The 25,450-nt window shown below is 50.1% G+C and overlaps 1 protein-coding gene and 1 long non-coding RNA gene across 5 annotated transcripts in view; one reads left to right on the forward strand and one right to left on the reverse strand.

The window, feature by feature from the left end:
* EBF3 (EBF transcription factor 3) overlaps positions 1-4,779 on the forward strand; it is a 116,493-nt gene extending 111,714 nt beyond the window's left edge. Inside the window, exons 13-16 of the mRNA XM_045567989.1 lie at positions 486-663; positions 1,674-1,862; positions 2,214-2,411; positions 4,635-4,779. Coding sequence (XP_045423945.1) covers positions 486-663; positions 1,674-1,862; positions 2,214-2,411; positions 4,635-4,666 — 597 coding nt within the window. The 3' untranslated portion in view covers positions 4,667-4,779. The remainder of the gene's footprint in view (positions 1-485; positions 664-1,673; positions 1,863-2,213; positions 2,412-4,634) is intronic.
* Positions 4,780-7,240: 2,461 nt separating this feature from the next.
* LOC123649801 overlaps positions 7,241-25,450 on the reverse strand; it is a 35,545-nt gene continuing 17,335 nt past the window's right edge. For 3 of the 4 annotated variants that reach the window (XR_006739144.1, XR_006739142.1, XR_006739145.1), the window contains 7 exons: positions 22,595-22,728; positions 20,370-20,626; positions 19,862-20,254; positions 11,148-12,048; positions 10,116-10,236; positions 8,180-8,378; positions 7,241-7,456 (listed from right to left, as the gene is read on the reverse strand). This is a non-coding gene — a long non-coding RNA (uncharacterized LOC123649801). The remainder of the gene's footprint in view (positions 7,457-8,179; positions 8,379-10,115; positions 10,237-11,147; positions 12,049-19,861; positions 20,255-20,369; positions 20,627-22,594; positions 22,729-25,450) is intronic. The other variant, XR_006739143.1, reaches the window with a different exon arrangement.

Raw genomic sequence — 25,450 nt, forward strand, 5'->3', positions numbered from 1 at the left:
AGGAAGGGGCACAACCTGGAGATCTGTCTAGAGTGTTCGGTGGCAGGCAGACCACATTTGGTGGTGCTGAGGTGCCAGGCAGGGCAGAATGGCACCCCACAGCCGTCCTGGAGTGGCCCAGGGGCTTCCAGGGGCAGTGACACGAGGGCCCTTCTCTCCAGACATGGGCCCTGTTTGTTGAGCCCAGCGCCTTCCACGCTACGCTGGTCCCCGCGCATGACTCGGAGTTCTTCGGGCTGCGGGTCCCAGGACAATAGAGCAGATTGTCAGACACATTAGTAAACCATTTTCTCAGAGGAAATGAAGACCAGGTTTGGTCACAGTCTGGGCCAAGGGACAGTGGCATGCCTCCACCATGTGCCCCACTGAGGCGAGTGGAGAGGGCTCGGCAGGACAGGGCTGGAAGATTCCCAAAGCCTGGCCCTGGGGGAGTAGCCAGTGAAGGTTGGTCCGGGGTGACGGGCTCCCACTTGTCCCTGCTGTAGGAGATCATTCTGAAGCGAGCGGCTGACATCGCTGAGGCTTTGTACAGCGTCCCCCGCAACCACAACCAGATACCCACCCTGGGCAACACCCCCGCACACACAGGCATGATGGGGGTCAACTCCTTCAGCAGCCAGCTAGCTGTCAACGTGTCGGAGACGTCACAAGCCAATGACCAAGGTAAGGCCACTGCCCCGGGCAGACCCTTCCCTGGACACCCGTCACGGGTGGGTTGAGGCCTTAGCTGCAGCTGCACGTGTTGGGAGCCTGGCTGGGGAGTGTCCTAGCGTCCGTCCTCTCTGGCGTCGCTCACGTCCTTTCTCGGGGAGGACCTTTCTGCGGGTCCTCCCGGCCAGTGCTGGGCAGACGATGCCCAGAGAGCCCAGAGACTGTACAGCAGCTCTGCGGGCTGCTACTCGGGCCGCTGGTGTTTGCTAGAAGTGTCCCTCAGTGCCTTCGTAAGTGACTGTGCTTTCCCTGAGACGGGGCAGAGCTGTAGGCAGCTGTGGTGTAGGGCCGGCCCGGATGGGGTTTGGGTTCCGAGTCTGGAACGGGTCCACGAGAGACACTGCGTTTCCCCACCCTGTACCTCACCCGCCGTACCACAGCAGGGCCCACCAAGGCTGCTGAACCTTCTCGTTTGAGTCCATTTTGGTGCCCTCTTCAAAGCCACACAGGCAGTAGCCTCGGCCAACGCCCCGCGGCGCTGCTGCGTTGGTTCCCGTCTGTCCCGGCTCCCGTGGCAGGAGCCACGTCGCTGGGCCCCCGCCCGCTCCCGGACAGAAATAGCGACCCCCAGACAGCCTTCCAGGGAAGTCACAGCCACAGACAAGCTCTCCTTGTTAGTTGTGGCATTTGAAGGTCTGCAGAGGCCGAAAGTTCACAGGACGTGGGGGGCCGGGCCAGGAACCGAGCCGTTGGTAATTGCTTCTAAAGAGAAGCGCGAAGGCAACTGACGGCAAGATCGAAGCGCGCTCCGGCCGCCCGTGGGAGCCGGCGGCCGCCCGTGACACAGCTGCGGTAGGGTTGGCGTGATAAGGTTATCCGAGCTGGCTAGAGGCGCTAGGGCAGGAAGAAACCGTAAGGTCACTTGAAAATGTTGAATATATGATATAGATTCTCGGGGAAACCCCCCCCAAGTGTCTGTCGCTGATAATAACGTTATTTTTGGCCGGGGGGGATTTCAACAGTCGGCTACAGTCGCAATACAAGCAGCGTGTCCCCGCGAGGATACGTGCCCAGCAGTACTCCCCAGCAGTCCAATTACAACACAGTCAGCACTAGCATGAATGGATATGGAAGTGGCGCCATGGCCAATCTAGGGGTCCCTGGCTCGCCTGGATTTCTTAATGGCTCCTCCGCTAACTCTCCCTACGGCAGTAAGTGTCTGTTTTTGTCACACGTCATCACGCAGCTTCATATTCACTACACAGTCGAGTGTGTGCATTGCTTGGGTGTTCGGTGATGTGAGCTACTGGGTAAAAGGAAGGGTGGCCCTGGAGGCTGGGCGTCAAAATGACCCGCAATGGGCCCTGATGCGGTCTCATTGGAAACCAAACCAAAATTGGAACAAAATGGGGCTGTTCAATTGGAAGAGAAAGTCCACCACCAAAGGGTTTGCCTGTTATCCCAAGAGTGGCCAAGCCGGAAGCATGTCGTGTCTGTTTTTGTGCCCCTGTCGCGGTGGCGCGGCGCCGCGCCGCGTGCTGACCGTGTTTGCTTTGTTGCAGTAGTGCCGTCCAGCCCCACCATGGCAGCCTCTTCGGTCACCCTCCCTTCAAACTGTAGCAGCACACACGGCATTTTCTCATTCTCACCTGCCAATGTCATCTCCGCAGTGAAACAGAAGAGCGCCTTCGCGCCCGTGGTCCGGCCCCCGGCCTCTCCTCCCCCCTCCTGCACCAGCGCCAACGGGAACGGACTGCAAGGTGAGGGTGGCGCGGGGCGGGGCCGGGCCTCGGGGGGCGGGAGCTCGGCCCCTTCGCGGCGCGTGTGCGGAGGCCTCGCGCCCCTCGTGCGCTGCATGCTGTCCTTTGGGCCACCATGACGCCATTCTCCCCCGCCCGGGATTCGTAGAAAGGACACCTGTTGGTTGAGCCCCAGCAAATACCAGATTTTGTTTTCCAGTTTTTGTCCAGTTCATGCTTCCGACGTAATCTAGTCCTCACAGTAAAGCACCCCCACCCTGAGGGGTGGGACCACACATGAGCGGACACAGAAGCTGCTGAAGGCAGCTGTGGCCGTTTTCAGCCGGGTTCAGCAAAGGGCCCTTCCCCCGGGGCCTGGCACCTCTCAGCCAGGGCACAGGGCACAGCCCTGCCTGTAGCTCCTGGGCTTGCAGCCTTCTTTTCCCTAGCGGAGAAAACAGCCTCAGAACAAGGATGGTGGGTACCCTGCCACCCTGGGCTCCAGGGGTGGCAGGGTACCCCAAATCTGCCTGCTTTCATCGCCCTGAGGCTGAGCCTTTGTTCTCAGCCTCGTGTGACAGACCGAGAGCCCAGCAAGGCTGTGCCATCCTGGGGAAAGGGGTGTGTGTTTAGACCTAGGGCCACGTGTGTGCCAGTGCTGGGTGGCAGTCCCGTCTGTGCACGGGAGTCGATTTGTCTAAGTGATTTCTTTCAAAGATTCGAGAGGGAGAAGGGCCAGCCCCGAGGGCGTGGGAGGCAGCACCTGGACACAGCTGTCCACAGCTGGGGCCACTTGGAGTGGGCACGTGGTGCCTGGCCCCTGTGGGCAGTGCAGCTGCACGTGGCCTGTGCTGCGTTGACAGGCGCAGCCCGGCGGGTGCCCCAGGCCTCGCGAGCTCGCGCACGGCGCTCTGAGGGGCCGAGGCCCGCGGCACTCACATTAAGCGGCCATCGTCTGGCCTCTTGCAGACACCACCTTTGGTATGTGCTCCTCCCAGTGCGAATCAAATCCAGTTACTCCTTTAAAAAATGAATCCATTCAACCAGTATTTACTGAGCGCCTACTATGTGCCAGGCTCTCTGCTGGGTGCTGAGGACGTAACCGTGGAGAAGACAAACTGGCCCTTTTGTGAAGTCGGTGGCATATTTCACTTTGATGAACTAATGCTCAAAAAAGGAACTGGAAAGGTATCAGTGATTTGAAATAATTGTCTTCACAACATCTGTTAGCGGACGTAGGGACGCCCCGGCCCCGAAGTGCCGCCGACTGGCCTGCGAGCCATCAGCGGGCACCAAACCAGACTCGCTTGAGAGGCAGGTGTGGGGGGCGCAGCCCCAACCCTGGACACGGCGTCGAGGCCAGTTGAAAGGTGGCACCACACAAGCAGTGTGTCCCCACCCAGGTCCCCAAACCATAAAGTTGTAACGGTGAGTCAGAGATAAATTAATATTGTTGAAATTAATGAACTGAGAAATTGAAGCTCACATCACTACATGAACAAATGTATTAATATGTTATACATAAATGAATGAGAACAATCATTCTCAAAAATTAAACAACACTATAGTTAAAAGATTTTAAATTACATTTGTACCAAAAGTTCGTTTGAAAGCGTCAGCCACTCTGGGCACAAAGTTTCCTCTTCCAAGAGGGGGAAGAAAGCTCCCGCAGGCGGTGCTCTGAGTCTGGGCCTGGGCTGGGGCTCCCAGGGCAGGTGGGCTGAGAGTGGCTGTGATCCGTGAGGCCCCTGACTCACCATTACGATGCAGAACAGTGAGCAGGTCAGAGCTGAGGCCTGACAGCAGAGGGGGAGACTGAGGCAAGTCCGGTTTTCACTCAGGGAGCAAGAGCCGGGTCTGTGAGCTGGCCTCGCAGAAGTGACCAGGCTAGGTCATGTCTCTGGACAGAGGCGGCCTCCAGGGAGCCTGGGCCTCCGTTTGCTTTGAAAATGCTGGTTGGTGTGGGAAGCAGCAACCTTTGACACAGAAATGTCAAAGGCCTGTCCCTTTGCCGAAGGACAGCTTCGAGGAGGGCACAGTAGGAGAGCACTCCGGGGTTTCTGGCCCCGTAGGCACCCCACCCCAGGAAGTAGATTGCCCCCCACACCCAAGGCTGGTAAAGGAGAATCCTGCAAATCCAACCTCATGGTGACAAAGTGCAAAGGGCGGGGCGGCCCCTGGCCGCGGTGAGGGAGACACGTGTGGCCGCTGCCAGCAGTAACTGCTCTTCCTCCTCTCTTGCAGCTATGTCTGGGCTGGTAGTCCCGCCAATGTGAGGGACTTTTGTTTACCTTCCACAGCACCCAGCATCAAAGGACGGACTTCAGGGGACACGTTTAGTATATTAAGACATGCTGATGGAAACAGTATCTTCAAAAAAATCAGCAATCGAAATGCTACAAAAGACTTTGTTTAAAGATTTTATTTAAACTATTAAGAATCAACATGCAAACAGCCTACTTCTTCATGAACAATTCCATTTTATTGACTGAACTTTTCTCATATTTTCACATTTCTCAGTCCTGAAGAATAAGGAGAACAAAGCGACGCCTATTTTGTATAAAGTTTCTGACTCCGTCTTGGCCATGTCTAGTAATTGCTATGTGTTGGGAGAAACTTTGTGAATGCACCATTTTGATTATCATGAAACACTGATGAAAAATGCCTCCAAACATTTTTCTGTACTCATACTTAGATTCACAATGGTTGTGTATCTCTATAATGTGAAATATTTTTTTGTGGTGAAAAAAAGGGGGCCAAGGAGGTATGAGCCATCAAACTGGAACAAAGGATGACTATATGATTAGGAGAATCTGGGGTGGCAGGGAGGGAGGGAGGGTTTATCATTGCTTAACTTCATCTTAATGAAATGAAACTTTGTAACTTATTGTAGTTAGAAATTGTAACTTTGATATTGAATTCTCTTGCCTTCAACAAGCACACTGACAGAGAAAAAAATGCTACTGTCTGTTGGTTCCAATATTCTCCCGCTGCTAGAGCTTCCTGTTAAGCAAGTGTGATCTGCAACATTTTTTCAACTTTTGCTAGCACTGTATACTATTGCATTCTTAGGCTACTGTGAGGTCTATGTTTCTTGTACCAGAAATTGTCCTTTTGACTTCTAGATCCTTCTTCCCTAATGTGTTTTGTATGTGGTTATAAAATTGTAGACTTTTGTGATTTTTGCCAAAGTTGTAGCTAAATATTTATACACTTGTCTTGAATTTTTTTCAGATCCACTTAAAATATTTAGAAAAACAAGTTTTATTCCTTATGTGTCTTATAAGGGATAAAATGGTCTTCACTCAACACTTACTTTCCCATGAACACTTGCAGTTGCTAAGGGATTTGTTTTGTAACATATCAATTATAAATATTGTATTTATCTTTGAAATTTTGTACATTGCTTTTCCCACCTTTTTCTTTTCCTTGTCTGTGTTGGTTCTTGATCATGGCCTGGTGTTGTGATACTGGGAAGAGCATTAGCCAAGAACTGTCTCTTTGACCTGTTTCGTTCAAACAAACCAGTGTCCTACACATTTCATTTGTACTCAAAAATATGCTATGGTTTAGACTTTCCGTCCCTTTTTTTTTTTATTTTGAGGAAAAGTCAAATTCATTGTTTATTTTTATATTATTTTTAAGTTATCTGAACAAATACTTTTGGAAAAAAAAAGTTTGTTGTATAGTCAAAACAAAACGGTGCCACCCGGCTGTGACAAATCCTAGTAGAATCTGTGCATGTGGAGCAGCCGCGAAGAGGTGACACCGTTTGGGGCTGTGTCTTTATTTTATTTTTTGGTAGAATGTAAAAAGTCATTTTAGCTGCCACCCATGACTTTGCCACATAGCTGAACTGTGTTTATACTGGAAAAATTCAGAGGCCTAAAGTTTAAAATAAAATTTACTTCTGATGTTTTAATTAAAATGTTTGCCACATTAACTTCTCTGATGCCTTAAAAGTGGACTTCTTTAAAGAACCTTTGTGCTATTTTATCACAGGCTTACACCACAATTGTTAATCAATATTTCATTTGGAGATTTATGGTGTAAAAAACACACACACGCACACAAACAAAAGCACAAACCCGCTGTTCCATAGGTCTCTCCCTTCTGGGTCTTTCTGCTGCACTCTGCACCCTCCCGGCAGCCCTCCGAGTCAGAGAGGTTTCACAGGGAACCAACATCACTGGCTGGTTTTTAATTTTTTTTAACAATACGTTTTTGTGGTCAGATCCCACAGCACTGTCTGTACTTTTTAAACTGGAATGACCTCCTCCAGATATTGTGCCTGTTAGTGCCAAACCCACAGTGAGACCAACAGGGCCAGGTTTTTTTCCCCTTTGCACTAAATGCTTTGCAGACATAGCACAGCAAACATTTTGCAAACTGCAGCAGAAATCAAATTTAAAATAAAAAGGAAGGACTTTAAAAAACTTTTCTGACAAAAATCAACAATGCACAACTTCTTAGAAAGTGTTCATTCAAGGGACTAAATGAAATAAACAGAATGTCCCCAGTGGTCAGTGCGTCCCAGTCTGGCTTTGTGACGGCTGACAAGGCTTAGCTACGTGGAAAAGCCTGAGAAGTCACTTTGGAACTAAATTGCCTCCGTTTTATTTTGTATAAGTAAGGGTTTGATCTAAAAAAGAGCTCACATGTACGTGTTAATGTTCGCAAGCTTCCTCATGCCCTCACTTGGTTTGTGTTTAGATGAAATAGTCAACGCCTTCATCGCTTCATTGTCTCAAGACTGAGCGCTTCACTAAATGGTAGACTTTACTGTTAAAGACCCTACAATAAGATTGTTTTATCTGTACATTTTTTCAGATATTTAACTGTATAAAATGTTCATTTTACACAATATTTAATTAAAGTATTTCTTGTCTGTGAATTTCACTTTTGGTAATTTTGTTTTGATTATTAAAATGACCAGCTATACACACCCAGAAGTTACATCAGGGGTTTCATTTGCACATCCTTGGTTCTGAATCTGTGTCTTGGGCGAAATGACAAGGATCTATAGGAGAACCTTCCATGATGACATGAGCCCTCGGTCATCGCGCCTGCAGAGAGAAAGTCGGCAAGTCACTACTTCGATGGTTCTGACCCCAGCGGCACCATCTATACGTGTGTTGTACGATGTTTCTGTGTCACAGACTTCTAGGGGCCACACTGGGGTGTCACACTCATTGTTCAACCACTGGTCTCTGAGTGTGCAAACAATCCCAAGGCTTGTGGGGGGCTTTGTGACCCTGGCCCAGCCCCCCTGCTTCTGAACTGGAGGGTTTGGCAGGTCCGGCCGCCTCCAACACACTCCTTTTATAGCCACTGTTGTGTCACCTGGGCGAGACCCAGGTTCAGCAAAGGCTCTGGGGGGTGGGCAGACATGGGGCCGCCCAGACTGGTGCTGGCTGAGGTCAGACATGAGGGACACCATTCCACGTCCACCTCAGTGGCACAACAGACCCCATGCCCTGCCCTGGCCGCTGTCGTCTGTACCTAGCTGTAGCCAATTGCACCGACCATGCAAGCCCTGCCATCGACACTGGGGCTCTAACTTAGAGGCCGATGGGCTCCTGTGAGGTCCCGGGCTCCCGTTCCACGCACTCGGCGCATTTCATTTTCCCCTCAGTGAGAGGCTGGGTCTGCATGTGTTGGCTTGCAGCTCTCTAACACATACGCATAAGTGTGATCCAAATTAGTGCTCACAAATGTCATCTTAATTACTTGTTCTGCTGAGCAAAACAGGAAACAACTATTCAAAACATAAAGAAACTTGTGAATACCTTTTTCTCCTGTCAGTCACAATCGGGTCCTTATTTCAGCCTTAGAGAGACAGCAAAGAGGCTTGTGGGTGCAAACCCGCAGCCCGCCGCTGCCGGCCCCTCCCAAGGTGCCGGAGGCTGGGGCTGGAGAGGGTGTCGCCCGACAAGTCACCTCCTTCCCACTCGGAACTGGTGCCAGGAGTGCCCGGCTCCCCGTCACCTGGGAACAGAGACCTTGTATCAGGGCTGCGTTTCCAATCAGAAGTGAGGGCTGCGTTCTTTCAGCGTGTGCGCCGCTTACTGTCGGGGCTGCCTTTTAAGGTCTTTCAAGCTTTTAAAGATTATTCAAAGCACTTGAAATGGGCTTCAATCTAATGCCTCATTTCATTGCATTAAACAGCCTAGTTAATAAAGAATCAATATATTCAAAGGGCAAGGTTATCTTTTGTCTATAAGGGGTGGTGTCATTCTGAACCTTTTATAGTTCAAATGCTGAAAAAGACCTCATGAAATCCATACTCATCAAGTGGGCCAACGAGGGCAGTGGGCGGCCCCTGGACGGAAGAAAGGCTGCCCCCCTTTACAACAACGCCGGCCTTATCTCCCCGGCGTGGAGCGCCCAGAGAAGTCCTCAGAAATGTCAATTTCTCATCAAGACAAGAGGCCACAATGATCATTTTTCCAGAGAATACATACAATTAAGAGAATGCAGAGGCAGCGCGCGGTGATTTGTGGCTCACCCGGCCCCGCGAGCTGCGATCTCCCTCCCAGCAGATGAAAAGGGTTGTTGATAACTGAAGTGTCAATACGCCAAAGAGGGATTTTTGAATGTGAGTCCTTGTGCTTTGAGCTCGCCGGGCCGATCCCAGCCCCTGATAACGGCGCAGCTGCCAACGGACACCACAGGTTGGCCCTCCCAATTAATGCCATGAATAAATCACACAAAAGAGTTGGGATGCTTTATACTCAGTGAGACAATCCCCTGTTTTACCCTTCAAGGATTCCTTTTATGTCGGAATAAGGTTGCTTTTAATGAAATTTAAACTCATCAGAGGAAATCAAAAACCTCCAATCAGATTACAAATTGATTTTTTGGTCGTTTGTCATGTCCCCATGTAGAGCCGCAGGTTCCACAGGGAGCAAGTTGCCGTTCCGGGGCCGGGGAGACAGGGTGGACGCAGCCCCCACTGCACCCCCGGCCGAGACCAGCTGCCTGAGCTCACGACAAGAGCAGGTGCCCATCGGCTCTGAGTCCAGCCACAGCTTAAAACCCAGGGACCTCGTCCTCGGCAAAGCTCACGGTGGTTCCCAGGCGAGCTCTCACAGGTCTGTGACGGCCCAGAGACGCGATCTCCAGGGAGCACAGCCAGCTTGGTGCGTCTGTTTGCTGGTCTGCTCTGCGCCGCACCAGGGCCAGCGGCTACGCAGGACATACAGGCCCACAGGCTCCGGTCCCCACACGCCAGGACGTTAGGATCCGGCAGAGAGAAAACCTGGCTGACTCCCAGTCAGCCATCCCTTCTAAGCCCCAGCATTCTCCTCTGCAAAGCCTGCCCTGACCTCTGGCCCCTGCAGAGTGGGGACCCCATGCTCTCCCCAAGTCTTCCTGGGAGCTGTCTGAGGCCTCCAGCCTCCGGCTTTCCCACTGGTCTCCTGAGACCCTGGGGAGACCTGAGCTGCTTAAAGAGACACACGCCGGTGCCTTCCTCACCCCTGTCCCCTCCGGATCGGGGGCACCCAGTCTCGGCTGAGTGCCCCACCAAGTGCCTGGCACTGCGGGCGTCTACAAGGGCAATGTGTCCCTCTGGCAAGACTGGGGTTAGGGACAAGACGAGGGTGGGCACTGCTTCAGGAGCAAATGGACGTAATTTCTCATTCAAGAATCCCCAGAGATCACCTCTTATACTCTCTAGAGTGAGTAGAATATTCTACACATTTTCAAACAGCAAACACCCACCTCACGGCACCTGGTGGTCTACGGAGCAATTTCTCCACGTTGTCTGCTCCGGGCCTCTCACGCAGCTCTGCGCCAGGGCCGCGCCTAGGGGGTGAAGCTGCAGTCCAGGGAGGTCACGAGGCTGGAAAAGCCAGACACCAGGTGAAGTCTCCAAACCCCATGCTCTTTCCACTGATTCAGGTTTCAGATATCTTCAGGAAGAACGGAAGAGAGAGGGAGAGGAAGGGAGAGCGAGGGAGAGGGAGAGCGAGGGAGAGGGAGGGAGAGGGAGAGGAAGGGAGAGCGAGGGAGAGGGAGAGCGAGGGAGGGAGAGGGAGGGAGAGTGAGGGAGAGCGAGAGGAAGGGAGAGGGAGGGAGAGCGAGAGGAAGGGAGAGGGAGGGAGAGGGAGGGAGGGAGGGAGAGGGAGGGAGAGCGAGAGGAAGGGAGAGGGAGGGAGAGGGAGGGAGAGTGAGGGAGGGAGGGAGAGGGAGGGAGAGCGAGAGGAAGGGAGAGGAAGGGAGAGGGAGGGAGAGGGAGGGAGGGAGGGAGAGGGAGGGAGAGCGAGAGGAAGGGAGAGGGAGGGAGAGGGAGAGCGAGGGAGAGGGAGGGAGAGGGAGAGGGAGGGAGAGGGAGAGCGAGGGAGAGGGAGGGAGAGGGAGGGAGAGCGAGGGAGAGGGAGAGCGAGGGAGAGGGAGAGGGAGAGCGAGGGAGAGGGAGAGGGAGGGAGAGGGAGGGAGGAAGAGGGAGGGAGAGCGAGAGGAAGGGAGAGGGAGGGAGAGGGAGAGGGAGGGAGAGCGAGAGGAAGGGAGAGGGAGGGAGAGGGAGAGGGAGGCGGAGGGAGAGGGAGAGGGAGAGGGAGGGGGAGGGAGAGGGAGGGAGGATGAGGGAGGGAGGGAGAGCGAGGGAGGGAGAGGGAGGGAGAGCGAGGGAGGGAGAGGGAGGGAGAGGGAGAGCGAGGGAGAGGGAGGGAGAGGGAGAGTGAGGGAGAGGGAGGGAGAGGGAGGGAGAGGGAGAGCGAGGGAGAGGGAGGGAGAGGGAGGGAGAGGGCGTACACACATGAGTGCAAGGAGAAATCACATTCCCTGGGGAGAGCACAACCAAGTTGCCCAACTCTGCCGAGGCCACTGGCCAGGCCGTAGCTGGGAACCGGCTTGCCCAGTGGAGGTCAGCTGGGGCTCAGGAGGCCTCACTGCAGGACATGCCCAATGCCACACATCCATGCTCCCAACGCCGGGGGCAGAGGTTCATTCCTCTCAGGACCTGTGCAACCACCAGGAGGCCTGTGCAGAGCCGCTTCCCTGCACTTCCCACGGGCTTCCTCGTGTCAACGTGTGGTCCACACATGGGGCGGTAGGAGGGGACCACGATGCCTGTGTGCACAGGTGCCTCTCAAGTCCATGCAGCATCTCCAATGTCGGCAGGGACAGTGGGCAGGCACACTGAGCTGGTCACATGGTGCAGGGCTGGGAGGGCAGCATGGGGTCTGGGCTGCAAGGGTACCTCAGCAGGTACCCACAGGGCTCAGTGAAAGTCAGCTTCTGTTCCTGCTGGCAAGGGGACAGGGGTGGGGCGGCCGCAGGATGGGACAAAGAGGAGGAAAATAAAGGTGATTGATAACTTTGGTGGCAGACTCAGAATGAGTAACAGAGTTAGAGGCGTTGGCTGAACAAGAAACGAAGGGTCACAAAGGAACAGGGGTGTCCCCCACACCAAGCTGCCCCAGTCGACCACGTCACCTCCCAACCCCGTGCAGAAGGAGGGCTGTGAACAACCCGGCGTCAGCGCAGCTCACTCGGCCACCATGGGGCGCGGCTCGTGAGCCAAGACCAAACCTGAGAGTCATGTTTCCGCCTAGAAGGGACCAAATTCTTCACTGCACAGTGTACTGTCATGAGGTTGGCAGAACCCAGGGCCAGTGTGGGACGGAGCCACCAGGAGAGAGAGAAGAGAAAGCTGCAACCACAAAGGGTTTATTTCCTTAGTATACAATGAGCTTTTGCAAATCAGTAAGACTCGAACACCCTAAAGAAAAAACAGGCAAATTTACAGTCAATTCACAAGGGAACAACAGAAGTGATCAATAAGCTTAGCAAATTATATTCAACCTCCCTTAAAAATGCATGCCAAATTAAAATAAGGAGATGAATTTCTTTTCCACCTATTAAATTTGAAAAGAATTTTCTTAAAAGCTAATCCTCAGAACTGTTGATGGAGGAATGGGCATTCTTACAGCTGTTGGTGGAAGAGCAGATTGGGATAGCTCTTGGAAATCTGGAAATCCACTGGCCATCATATCCAGAGGCTTAAAAATGTTCATATCCTTTGACCCACTAATCCTACTTCTAGGAATCAATCTTAAGGAAATAATCAGAAATTAAAGAAGACTTTTAAGTACAAGATTGGCTGGTATGGTAATATTTATTAAAAAATTGGAAAGAACCCAAATGGCTAAAAATAGGAATTGGTCATTAAATTATTATATAGCCATATAATGGAATACTATCTATCCTATTAAGCCACAGAGATTATGTTTTCCAGTGTAAAAGAATGGTAAACACCAAATGAGATAAAACTGAGTGAAGCAAGCATATAATACTATATGCATAACATAATTCCAATTTGTAAATTTCTATGAAGAGAGAAGACAAGAAAGAATATATAATATATATAGACACAGATGTGTGGGAGAAATACCAGTCAGAGTAACAGCCAAATTAACAGGTGGTTTATCCATATTTTCCAAGTGTTCTGCAAACAGACAGGCAGGGCCAGGTCTGGGAGAACACTGTGCCCACGCTGTTGTTTCACACCCGGCCTTCCTGTTGCGGCAGCCAGGGCAGGGAACGGCCCACTCACAGCCAGCTGGATTGGCCTGGAACACGAGGCCAGCGGTCTGGGTGCTGGTGCTGTGAGGCTGCCTGGGATTTGCACTGGGGCTTTGCAGCGGGAAGACAGAGACCAGACCAGGAAACGGGTGGGGTGGAGGAGAGGCGCAGAGAGGCGCAGAGACTGGTATGATGAAAATACTCAAATTCAGTGCAACCCTGATCAGAATCACATTTCCACTTTTTTATTTCAAAAATTGCTACAAAGCAACAGTCATCACCATGGTACTGGCATGAGACAGATATATAGATGAATGGAATAGAATTGAGAGTCCAGAAACAAATTGTGTGTCTATGGTCAACTGAGTTTTGACAAGGGTGCCAAGACCATCCAACGGGAAAAGAATGTCTCTTCAACAAATGTGTGGAACAACTGGTAGCCACATGCAAAAGGACAAAGTTGGATTCTTACCTCGTGCCATATACAAAAGTTAACTCAAAATGGATCAAAGACCTAAATGTAAAAACTAAAACTCTTAGAAGGAAACAGAATGCTTTTCTTGACCTCAGACTTGACAATAGCTGTGACAGGAATCTGGCAAGTTTATTTGCCACAATGGATGCGACACAGGTTTTAGATGTGATATCAAAAACACGAGCCACAAAAGAAAAAAAGATAAATTGACTTCATCAAAACTAAAAACTCCTATGCTTCAAAAGACACTATCAAGAAAGTGAAAAGACAACCCAAGAATGGGAGAAAGTATTTGCAAATCATATTAAACATATCTGATAAGAGGATAAGGGGCTTATATCCGGAATATATCAAGAACACTTACAAATCAATAACGAGGACAAATAATTCAATTTAAAAATGGAAAAAAAATCCTAAAAAGAATAAAGGAGGCAAAGAATCAATCTAACAAAACTGGGTTCACCAACATAGCTGAATAATGGTTTTGCAAAAAAAAAAAAAGGTAAAATGACACTGAAATATCTGCTTTTTGCAAAATATTTGTATCATTTTTCTTTTATTTTTATTTTACTTTCCTGGAAAATCTACTCACATGGAACACATAAACGAGAGGGTCTAAGATTCTGGCATTGCAGAATTGTAAGATTTTTAATAAAATGCACTGCTTCAAAACAAAAAAAATAAAAATGGGCAAATGATCTGAATAGACATTTTGCCAAAGATATACAAATTTACAATAAACGCATGAAAAGATGCTCAATGTCATTAATTATCAGGTAAATGCAAGTCCAAATTACAATGAGATAGCATCCTAGGATGCCTATAATCAAAAAGTCAGATAATAGCTGGAGGCATCACACTACCTGACTTCAAAATTTACTACAAAGCTAGAGTAATCAAATCAGCATGGTACTGGCATAAAAGCAGACACATAGACCAATGTAAGAGAATAGAGCACCCAGGCATAAATCTAAGCATTTACAGCCAACTCATCTTTGACAGAGCTGCCAAGAACGTACAATGGGGAAAGGACAGTGTCTTTAATAAATGGTGCTGGGAAAACTGGATAACCATATGTAGAAGAATGAAACTAGATCCCTATTCTCTTATCATACACAAAATAATCAAATCAAAATGGATTAAAGACTTAAATCTAACACCTGAAACCTTAAAACTACTGGAAGAAAACATCGGGGAAACGCTCCAGGGCATTGGTCCAGGCAAAGATTTCTTGGGTAAGACCTCAACAGCACAGACAACCAAAGCAAAACTGGACACGTGGGATCACATCAAGCGAGACAGCTTCTGCACAGCACAGGAAATGATCAACAAAGTGAAGAGACAACCCACAGAATGGCAGGAAATATTTGCAAACTACCCATCTGACAAGGGATTAACAACTAGAATATATAAGGAGCTCAAACAACTCAATAGCGAAAAATCAAATAATTAAAAATAGGCAAAAGATCTGAACAGATATCTCTCAGAAGACATACAAATGGGCAACAGGTACATGAAAAAATGCTCAACATTACTAGTCATCAGAGAATGCAAATCACAACTACAATGAGATATCATCTCACCCCAGTTAAAATGCCTTTTATCAAAAGGCACTAATAGATGCCGGCGAGGATGTGGAGAAAGGGGGACCCTCATACACTGTTGGTGGGAATGTAAATTAGTACAGTCCTCAAACAACTAAAAGTACAACTACCCCGTGATCCAACAATTCCACTGCTAGGTAATTATCCAAAAGAAAGGAAATCAATACGTGGAAGAGATACCTGCACTCCCGTGATTGTCACAGGACTATTCACAACTGCCAAAACACGGGATCAACCTAAAGGCCCATCAGTGGATGAATGGATAGAGAAAACGTGACATATACACAGTGGAATATGATTCAACCATGAAAAAGAACGAAATCCTGCACTTGCAGCAACATGGATGCACCTGGAAGTCATCGTGTCAGGCAAAACAAGCCAAGCACAGAACGGCAAACATTCGTATTCTCACGCACACGTGGGAGCTAGAACGGTGGATCTCATGAAGAGAGTAATTGGTGGTTATCAGAGACCAGGAAGGGGGAGGGGAGGATGAAGAGAAATTGATTAATGGGTGCAAATATATGGTGCAAGAGAAGGAACCAGACTCAGGGTTTGATAGATCAGTAGGGTGACTACAGTCAGATTAGTAGGTGCTTAGGGTTGGGGGACATGGTGGGGTGAGATGGGGTGATGACTAAATGGTAGGGGTTTCTTTTGGAGGTGATAAAAATCTTCTAAAATTGACTGTGGTAACAGTTGCACATATGAATGAATACATTAAAAACCATTGAATTGTATACTTTAAATGGGTGAAATGTATGATATGTGAATTATTTCTCAATAAATCTATTATAAAAAATAAAAATGTCCTGTGGCTTTATCAAAGCATATAAAATGAATGTTGTTTTTCATGAACATTTACTCTTAGGGTCTGGGGAAACCATACTTCCTGGAGAACCCTGCTAGGACTCAGGCATCTCCTTGGCACGTGGGATCAGGGTGCTGCTACGTCTTTGCCCTGAGCTGGGCAAGGGCCCTCCTCCCTCCATCTGCTCTCCAGGAGGGGCTGCTTGGCATCCACACAGCTCAGAAGGGTAAGGTGGTCTTGCAGGCCCCCACTTGGCTTCTAGCTCCAGGCCACTGAAGACCATGGCCCCCGACTCCTGCCTGGGGTGACGCCGATTAGGTCCAGGCTCCCCGCAAGGTCCTGCCCAGCCCTGGCCCCAAGGCTGCCTTGGTCTCCAGTGGAGCGTGTACACACACACACACACACACACACACACACACACACACACACACACGGCTTCTCCTCCAAGGTCACTCCTGAAGTTAAATTTCTCCTGGAGGAAAAATAATCCTTCAAGATGGCTTTTAAAAACTAATTATTTTCCCAACATTTCAGAATACTCAAGTCCTATTATTTTGAACATACTAGTTCTTTTCTCAAATTTCTTTAAAACTTGTTGTCTAAGTTGGATCTTGGGTCTCAGTGGATCCCACCCCTGCCACCCTGCTCTGAGCCACGTCAGTGCTCCCTGGCGGATGGCGGCAGCCTCTCGGCAGTCCCCGTGCCCCTGCCCATGCCCTGGACCTCTGCCTGGCTCAGCACAGCAGCCAGAGGGTCCTTTAACATGCAAGGCACAGCACCTTTGCCACACACCTCCGAGGACCTTCCAGCAACACGAGGCCCCACTGCCCTGCCCTCTCCTCCCGCCGGGCTAGCCTGCCTGTGCCCCAGGGAAGCTCCTGCCTGAGGCTTTGTCTCTGCTCTTCCCTCTCTCTGGAACTCTCTTCTGCAAAAGCATCTGCTGTGCTCCCCAACTCAGGTCTTACTCCCTTCCCTGCCTGCCTAAAATTAACACCCTCACCCCAGTCCCCATCCGCACACCTTTCCCACCTCCCTTCCATGTTAGTTTTCTGCTTGGCACTCACACCGTTTAAGGAAGCACAGGTCTGACCTAACTAGCTCCTGTACTGTCTCCCCACGGGAGCATAAGCCCCGAGGGGAGGGGCTCGTCTGCCTGGGTTATTGCTGCTCCCCGCACCCCAGCTTTTGCAAACCCAACTGTCAAGGAAATGGTGTTTCTCAACACGTCTTCGACCAAGGCAGGGGTTCACAACCTAGGATCCATGAACTTGAAGGGAAAACAAAATTACATCTTTATTTTCACTAACTGCTATAAAATTTTGCATTTCCTTTCCTCATGAATACAAGCAACAAACTACAGTAGATGTAGCAGTATCAAGGACATTTTGTAGAGATCTTGAAAGACTGTTTATGGTTAGCATGACTTGGGAATTTTAGCAATTAGCGAACCTCCTAGATCTTGTCATTTAGATCAGTAATAAGGAAGCTCTTTCATAACAATATCACATATTTTATCTAAAAAGTTTTGATAACTATGCAATAGACTTAATTTTCTTTGTGATCCTAAGTGTTTTATTTTTGTGCACTTGAAAACACTGTTCTGAGAAAGGGGTCCACAGGTGTCACCAGCCTGACCCAGGGGTCCATGGCACAGAAGAGGTGAAGCACCCAGACCGTGGCATCTGCTCCTGTGCTCAGGACACGTGGCTCAACACCACGCTACGCCAGTCCACTGAGAATCCGAGGCTTTCACCGTCTGCCGTGGTCCTGCTCCATAGCATGCAGTGACTGTGTTAGTGTGCAGCGCACGCTCTCCTACAGAAAAGCGGCTCCACACTAAGACCCGACAGCCCCCATGCAGGCCAAGCGGGTCCCAGAAGGTGGACTCCATTCTGAGTACTTGTGGAAGCCTTGGGGTGCGCCAGGTTCCGAGCTGAAGAAAGACAGGCATTAAACAGATAATAATCTTTTTTTTTTTGGCCTGCTTATAATCCAGGCTTATTATAAAAATAAAAGCAATGAACGTATACTGGGAGGGAAAGTTTAATCCTCATTCCAGCTCTGCCTAAACCTGGTCGACTTACAGGCAGTGGGCTGTCAGTCTTTCTAGACTTTGTTGGAAGGACTTTACCAGCACATAGACATTTAAATATAGTTTTAAAACCATGGGATGGATCATAATTTTTATATTATTCTCATCTTGTTTCCCCTGGAGGATTTGTCCCCATCAGCCCCTGTGGCTCCACCTCATTCTTTATAGTGGCTGTGGAAGAATCCACTGCAGAGCTGAAAGCACATTCACAGAAACAGTGCCGTGTTGAAACATTCTATATTTTTTGCTACTGAAAACAACCCTATAGTGGCAAATAATTAGAAAGGGAAAATTTTGAAAGATTCTATCAAAAAAGATATTCACAATGGTGGCAAAACATCAAATATCAAAAAATAACTATGAGTTATTTAAAACTGGCACACTGAAAACCACAAAAACATAATTGAGAAAAAATGTTTAAATAACTGGAGAGATATACTATGTCCATGGATTAGAAAACTCAATGTTGTAAAGACGCAGTTTGCCCCAAATTGGCCTGTAGGTTAAACACAATCCAAATGCCAGCAAGTTCACTTTGGTGAACATCAACGATTCCGAAATTTACATGGACGTACAAACGACTAAGTAGAGCAACATAATTTTGAAGAAAAATAAAACTGGAAAAGCTGGACCACAAGATTGTAAAGCCTAAAGCTGTAGTAGTTAAAACAATGTATTACTGGTGCAAAGAGAGACTGAAATCTAGTGGAATGGGATAGAGTACAGAAATACCCACACGTATGACAAAATGAGGCCAGGTCAGCAAGGGTGCCCAGTCAGCTGGCTGTGCCTCAGCCTGACCCCCACCTCACACCAAAGTCTAGTCCAGCTAAATATGAAAGATGAAATGATAAAGTCTTCAGAAGATGACATGGGAGAATATCTTTATAACCTTGTGGCAAAGAAATACTAAACAGAACACAAAGAGCTTTAACCATAAATAAATGATACACTAAAATTAAGGGGAGGGTAAGTCAATATTTTCCTTTATGGATTCTAGTTTTTTTTTTTTTTAGGATGATACTCTCCATTCTAAGATTAAAAAACAAAATTTTCTTACATTTTAGCCTAGTACTTTGATAGTTTTCATAGTTTTAGCCTTCAGCTCTTTAATCTTTCCAGGATTTAATTTTGTGTTTGACATGAGGAGAAATTTAACTTTATTTCTTTCCAAATGGGGAACAAATTATCCCCAAACCATATATTGAGGGGTCAGCTCATCTTTTCCACTGATTTGATATATCACATTATCAGCTTCTAAATTCCTTTTTTAAATTTCCTTTTACTGACCTTTTTCGGGTATTCCTGGCCAGATACTATCTATTGTTAATTTCTGTAGTTTTTAAAAATATATTTTTATTCCTAGAAAGGCAAATCTTCTCTCAGAATCTTTTAAAATTTCCTTAGCTATTTTTGTGCATTTACTCTCCTATATAATTTTAAAATCAGTTTGATACCATACAGAATTTATAGCTTGGAGACAATTGACTTCTGCAAAATATTGAGTTGTCCCATTCAGGGACATACTAAGTCTCCGCATTTATCACACAAGAATTTAAGAGCAATTGCAGTAGGTGCTACATAGGAAAAGCATTCAGTGCCTTGGGAACACAGGACTGAAGGGCCTTCCTTACCCTCGGCCAACAGCAGGACTGAGGGGGTTGAGAAACAGGAAGGCTCTCTTCCGTAAGTCACACATCGGTGCACTTTAGAGACTGATTAGGAATTACCGAATCAAAGTTGGGGGGGGATGAGTCTTCCAGGCAGAGGGAACAGCATGTGCAAAGGTCCTGAGGCTGCAGAGAAGCCAACGTGATTGTGAGAGCAGAGAGATGCTGGGAGAAAGCCTGAGAAGAAAGCACTGCCACAGACACCATGAACATGAAAGGATACGAGGAGGATGTCATTACAATGGACAACAGAAAACAATGAACAAATTCTCTGTAAAACACAATTTACCAAAACAGACGAAAGGTGGTGTGGAAAATCCCAGGAGTCCTGTATCTGTTAAACAGCCGTGGTAAGTGAGACACTGTGGCACTGGCACAAGGACAGACAGATCCGCGGGACAGAACCAGAGTCCAGGGAAAAGACTCCTCCATGTGCTGTCCCCTGAGTTTTGACAAGGCACGATTCAATGGAAAAGGAAATATTCTCGAAAGCAACGGACATCCATTCAGGGAGAAAAACAACCCTCAACCCTTACATCACGTAGAGGAAACAATCTGAGACGTGTGACAGAGCTAACCATAAAAGCCAAAACTATACAACTTCTGGAAAAACACAGGACGCCATCTCTGTGGACCTGGGACAGGCAAATGTTTCTCGAGCAGGACACACAAAGGACTGACCCTGAAAGAAAAAAGATGCATAAACCAGACTTCATAAAAATTAAAAAACTCTGCGTGTCAAAGGATACCGTGAAGGCACACTGCGGCCCAGGAGAAAATACTCGCAACGTACGTACCTGAGAAAGGACTCGTGGCGTGAACACTAGAGACGACACACAGGCCAGTAGGAAGCACACAGGGCTGAGGGCAGCGTCCCCTGCCAGGACGCGCCAGGATGGCTCACGTGGCGCGTTTGTCGGCAGCACCTCCTGCCCCAATGGTGCCACTTCCGCCCGGGCCGCGAGAGAGCTGCACCTTCAGGGGCCAGCTCACAGGGTGACCTCACAGGGTGACACTTTCTTCTTCCCAGAGTAAACACAGGATGTCAGCACCACTGAAAGCAAAGGCGACACTCCCTTCAACACATGAGCCGGAAGGGGACAATGATGGGTTTCAGCTGGCACCCAGCGGCTCATCCTACTGCCCTGGCTGTTCCCGTGAGGGCCCGCGCCTCGCCTTTGCTTCCCGGGTGAACGGTGTGAACCACGATGTCCACGCTCCCCTGGAGCCCAAGGAAGTCCCAAACTCCAAAGGAAACCAAGGCCTCTGCAGGGACCCTGAGCCACGGGGCTTATGCATGTGACCCTCAGTGCCTGTCCCTCCATCTGAATAGCCCTGGAGCGGTGGCCCCAGCATTGCTGTCCGGGGCCCATTTGCTGCTCTGCCCTGACAGGTGCAGGTTCTGCCAGCTGCTCTGAGCGAAGACGAGGTCTCAGCCACCAGAATCTACTTTCTCACGTGGAGGTGGGGGTTGGGGGGTGTCCCTCCTGTGTGGGGACAAGGCCAGCACAGACACAGGGGTGGTTCGGGGATGGCTGGGGCTGGACTCAGGCTGGAAGGCGTCAGCGGGGAGGGTGGGAGCTCTGAGCCGAGTGCCAGCGGCGTGTCTGCAGCAAGGCTGTCCGGCACCTTCCTTCCCAGTGAGTGGCCACCTTCCGTGTTCCCTGACCAGCGTGCACGTGGTCCTCCCCAGGCCACCGACAGCCTGAAGAAAGAACACGGCCTCGAAGGACCTTCAGAATCTCAAACAGCCCTTGCGGAGGGTGAGGCCAGCCTCCTGCAGTCCCTTCCGGCCACGCAGGCAGCAGGACAGTGTGGCACGAGTGTGCCCAGGGCAGCGGAGGCCGGACCGTAGGAGCCGGCCCGACAAAGGTGGGCAGCATGAACGTGAGATCCGAGCAAAGCCAGACCTTGGACGTGGCGCAGGGACCATCTCAGAGGGAGGGGGAGGCTCCTGGCCCAGTGTCGGGGACAGCACCAGGCCACATCCCAGGTGCCCCTCTGCTGTCCTCACGTCCCATTCAAAGACCTGCTCAGGCACAGAGGCAGGAAGGAGGGTAGGGACGGGGAAGAAGGCGGGTGTCCTGCTGGGAAGGGTGTGTCTCCCGACCCCACTGTTCCAGCCAGGAGGGCTGAGCAGAGCCGGGGGTGTGGGAGGCCTGCCCCCCGGGGCCTGGCCAGGCAGCTGCTCCAACGCAGACGTGGTGGGGCAGCCGTTGCCCGACTCAGGTGAGGCAGCGGCAACACGCAGGCCTTCCCGGTGACCAGCCCCGGCCCCCAGGACCCCTCTGTGTGGCAGGGAGATGGTCAGAGGCATGGAAGTGTCCCACGGCACGGGCGCAGCAGCAGAGGCCGCACGGAGCCCCAAACTGTGAAGTGCTGTGCTCGTGTGACGTGTCGGGGGCAGCAGGCGGCTTTAAGCTACCTTCTGCCGAGGTCTGATCCGTGCGGGAAACTGAGACAGACAAGCGAAGAAATGAAATGAAGCGTCTGTATGGGTTTCAGAGGAATTTAGATCCCAAAGGCAGTGTTTATGGGCAGCTAAAGTGGCTCCTTGACAAAAATAAGTTTCGAACGAGGAAGCTGTGGAGCAACTTGCGAGGCCCGGCTGCTGTAAATCATTAGCAACGGCCGGTCTCCCGCCAGGGGCGCTGGAAGGACCCAAAGATGAGGAAACGGAGACAACGAACAAAAATAGAAAATAGATCGTGAAGACACAGTGGTTCTTAAACACTGGAAAACTGCTGATAGGATTTTTCCCTTCTTTATAAAAGCTAAGGGATAGTCCAAGCATTACAGGCCACTGAATTGCACCTTGAGGAATAGCGGACGGGGGAGGGAAACCAGTTAATGAGGGACTAAGGCACTGCCGCCCCTGAGCCGGCAGGATGAGAGGTGAGGGGCGCAGAACTGCGAGAGGACGCTGACTGTGCTTTCTAAGGACAAGAAATAGGAAAGTGGCAGCTGGAGGCCAGCCCCTAAACAGAACTCCTAGTTTGGCAGATCACGCCGTTCGACTCACCGGGGCGTGGGCAGGCCGTGGGGAGAGACTTCGGAACGAACACGGACCAGCACTCTGACACCCAGACCTCTACCTGCTACACCTCGGATAGCCTCTGCCTCGGTCTGTTTGGGCCGCTGTAACAATACCGTCTCCTACAGAGCGGACAGATCATAAAACAACAGAGATTTATTTCTTCTAGTTCCAGAGCCTGGGACGTCTGAGATCAAGACGCCGGCAGGTTCCGTGTCTGTCCACTCCACAGACGGCACCTTCTCGCAGCGTCTGCACACAACGGAAGGGGCGAGGGAGCTCTCTGGGGCCTCTTTTACAAGGGCACAGATCCCACCAGTGAGGGCTCCACCCTCCTGACCTAATGGCCCCTCCAAGGCCCACCCTGCTAATGCCATATGTTAGGGCTTGAGTGTATGAATTCTGGGGGGACACAAACATTCAGACCACAGCAGAGATGGCTCATTTGGAAATGAGGCCTCTATTTGCACAAGAACAATGCTAGTGTGGCCTCTCTGTAGGTTGAGGCAAACCTTAGAGACAGCCAGGCGGGTCTGGCAGGATGCTGGGTTGGACGGTTAGGTTTGTGCCAGGCTCTGAAGCTCGCTGGGGCCCATCGCAATCCCGGCACCCCCACGTCCTCAAATGACAGTTGGACATTGAATGAGGTGTCTCGGGTTTGAGCAAGAGGCCTGCACGGCATCTGGCCACAGTGAGTGCTCACTGAGAGAAGGCCTTTGATGTCACAGTTTAACCCATTCCAAGGCCCTGGGTTGTTGCTGCTTTTAACCTAACAAAGCTTAATCGATTGCTCTGCCTGCCCGTGAACATAGGAGCTTCCACACGATGCTCAGGTACAACCTTCGTGTGACAGCTTCTCCCTCGAGCTGCAGAGTAGAGCACGAGAAAGCCAAGCAAATGAGAAGCGGCTTGCGACACTTAACACCTAACTCCACTTTGCAAGCAGTCCTGGTTTTTCACCGTAATTCAAATGACGGCTAGAGTAACTAGAAGCAATTTTCGGAGGAAGGACTTTTAAACACCCAAACCAAAGAAATCAGTCAACAGATGTCTCTGCGTTGGATGCTCCTGGCAGGTAACCAAAGTTGACTGGTTAGATAATAGATAATGAAACTCGTAGCCACAGAGGAGTAGAAAAATTAATTGCATTTCATGAAATCGTACCGCAAGTCGCCAAACTGAGGAAACACTTTATGGTTCGGTTTCCCCGGCACATTTAGTCACAGAAGTGGCCTTGTGCTCCTTGGACGCGGAGCCTGGGAAGCAGCCACGTGTTCTCCGTGTGACGTTCGCTGCTTCCCTCCACCAGCGCTAAGTGGTCTGTGCTTCAGGAGGGATGAGAAGTGGCTCATTTTTAACCCTAATGGATTTACACAAAGACCATTCTCTTCATTCTCCTAAAACCAAGCCTTAATTATCTCCATTGCCTGGGGGACCCAGTGGTACAGCTGCAAACATCACACCACACAGCTCTGCTTTATGAAAATAATTTTCTTCCTAAAAGGGCATCATTCCTTTGGCACGTGGGACAGACCGTGCCAGCAACCGCCGCTCCGCAGCGCACTGTCTGTGCCGAGACGAGCTCGGCGGGGAGCCCTCCACCCCGGGCCGGGGCACGCACCTGGTGCCAGTGTCCAGAGGCCTTGACCTGGCGGTGCGCTGCCCCTCTCCGAAGTGGGAGAGCTTAACTGGGGGGCAGCGGCAGGGCTGACGGGCTCCGGATCGTTCTGGTTTACTCTGCCCAGAGAGCTCAGGGGGGCACTTGGGATTCAGACTTGGGCAGAAGTCGATCCAGTTTAGCTGTGATGGAGAAGGGATCCCAACCGCTGCTTTTTCTCCCAGAACTTTTCTAATCAGAATGGATCTCGCTGTCAGGAGCGGGAGGCCGTCAGAAGTGAGCTATGGCCACGCGCCTGCCTGGTCGGGGAGACCAGGGGAGCTTGGCGCTCTCAGACTTTTTTTTGTCTAAAAAGAATCAATATTTAAGATTATGCAATGTCCATACTAGCCTGAAGTAGCTGCCAACCCAAGGACAAGGGTTGGATAATTTACAACGTAAGGAATCCATTCTTTTGAGAGGGGGAAGGGAAAAAAAATCAAGATTTAAGCTTATCGTGGGCTGAACTTTTCTCCTCCGTCCCTAATGGCGTGGGGCGTAAATAAACCATCCATTTTGTTTTGTGTGAGCGGCCAGCACCATGCACAGATGCCGAGCATCCGGCGGCTTCAGACCCTGGGCCACAGGTCCAGCCGTGACCGCCTTGTAAACAACGCTCTTTACGTTCGAAAGCCACAGTCCTGTCTGTGTAGCCCGAGCAAAATCCACCCTTATATTCTTTTGCCCCCACAATCAGCAGAGAAAGCCTTTTTATTGTCAGCTACTAATGGCTCTCCTGTCCCATATTTTTAATGTGAAAATTAAATATTTATAAATGCCTCGTCAATAGCAGCCCATAACCAGATCCTCCTGAAGCCACAGACCGTGGGCTGTGCTCACCCGCACCGAGTCAGAGGTCACAGGTCAAGCGAGCAGCCAGCAGCTCTGTGGAGTGCATCTGCTGTCACCAGGATCTGGACAATTATTTATGGGGCTGGGCTTGTTTCTCAAAAGCCCACATCGTGGCCGGGGGGGTCTCCTTTGTCTTCATGAAGCCCCTCTGAGCCCCGGTGCTTGCTGGAATCACAGGCTCCTGCCACCCTGCAGGTGGCCAGCCGGTGACTGCTGGACACTGTCCCATCTGAGGTGTCTCCAGGAGGAAGCATCACCCCTTACCCCCCACTTGGAAGTCAAGGACACTGGAGTGACACTTCCCATGCCCTGGGGGGACAGGGTGATGCGGAGGA

This window comes from Lemur catta, chromosome 14, assembly GCF_020740605.2.
Source record: "Lemur catta isolate mLemCat1 chromosome 14, mLemCat1.pri, whole genome shotgun sequence".
NCBI lineage: Eukaryota > Metazoa > Chordata > Mammalia > Primates > Lemuridae > Lemur > Lemur catta.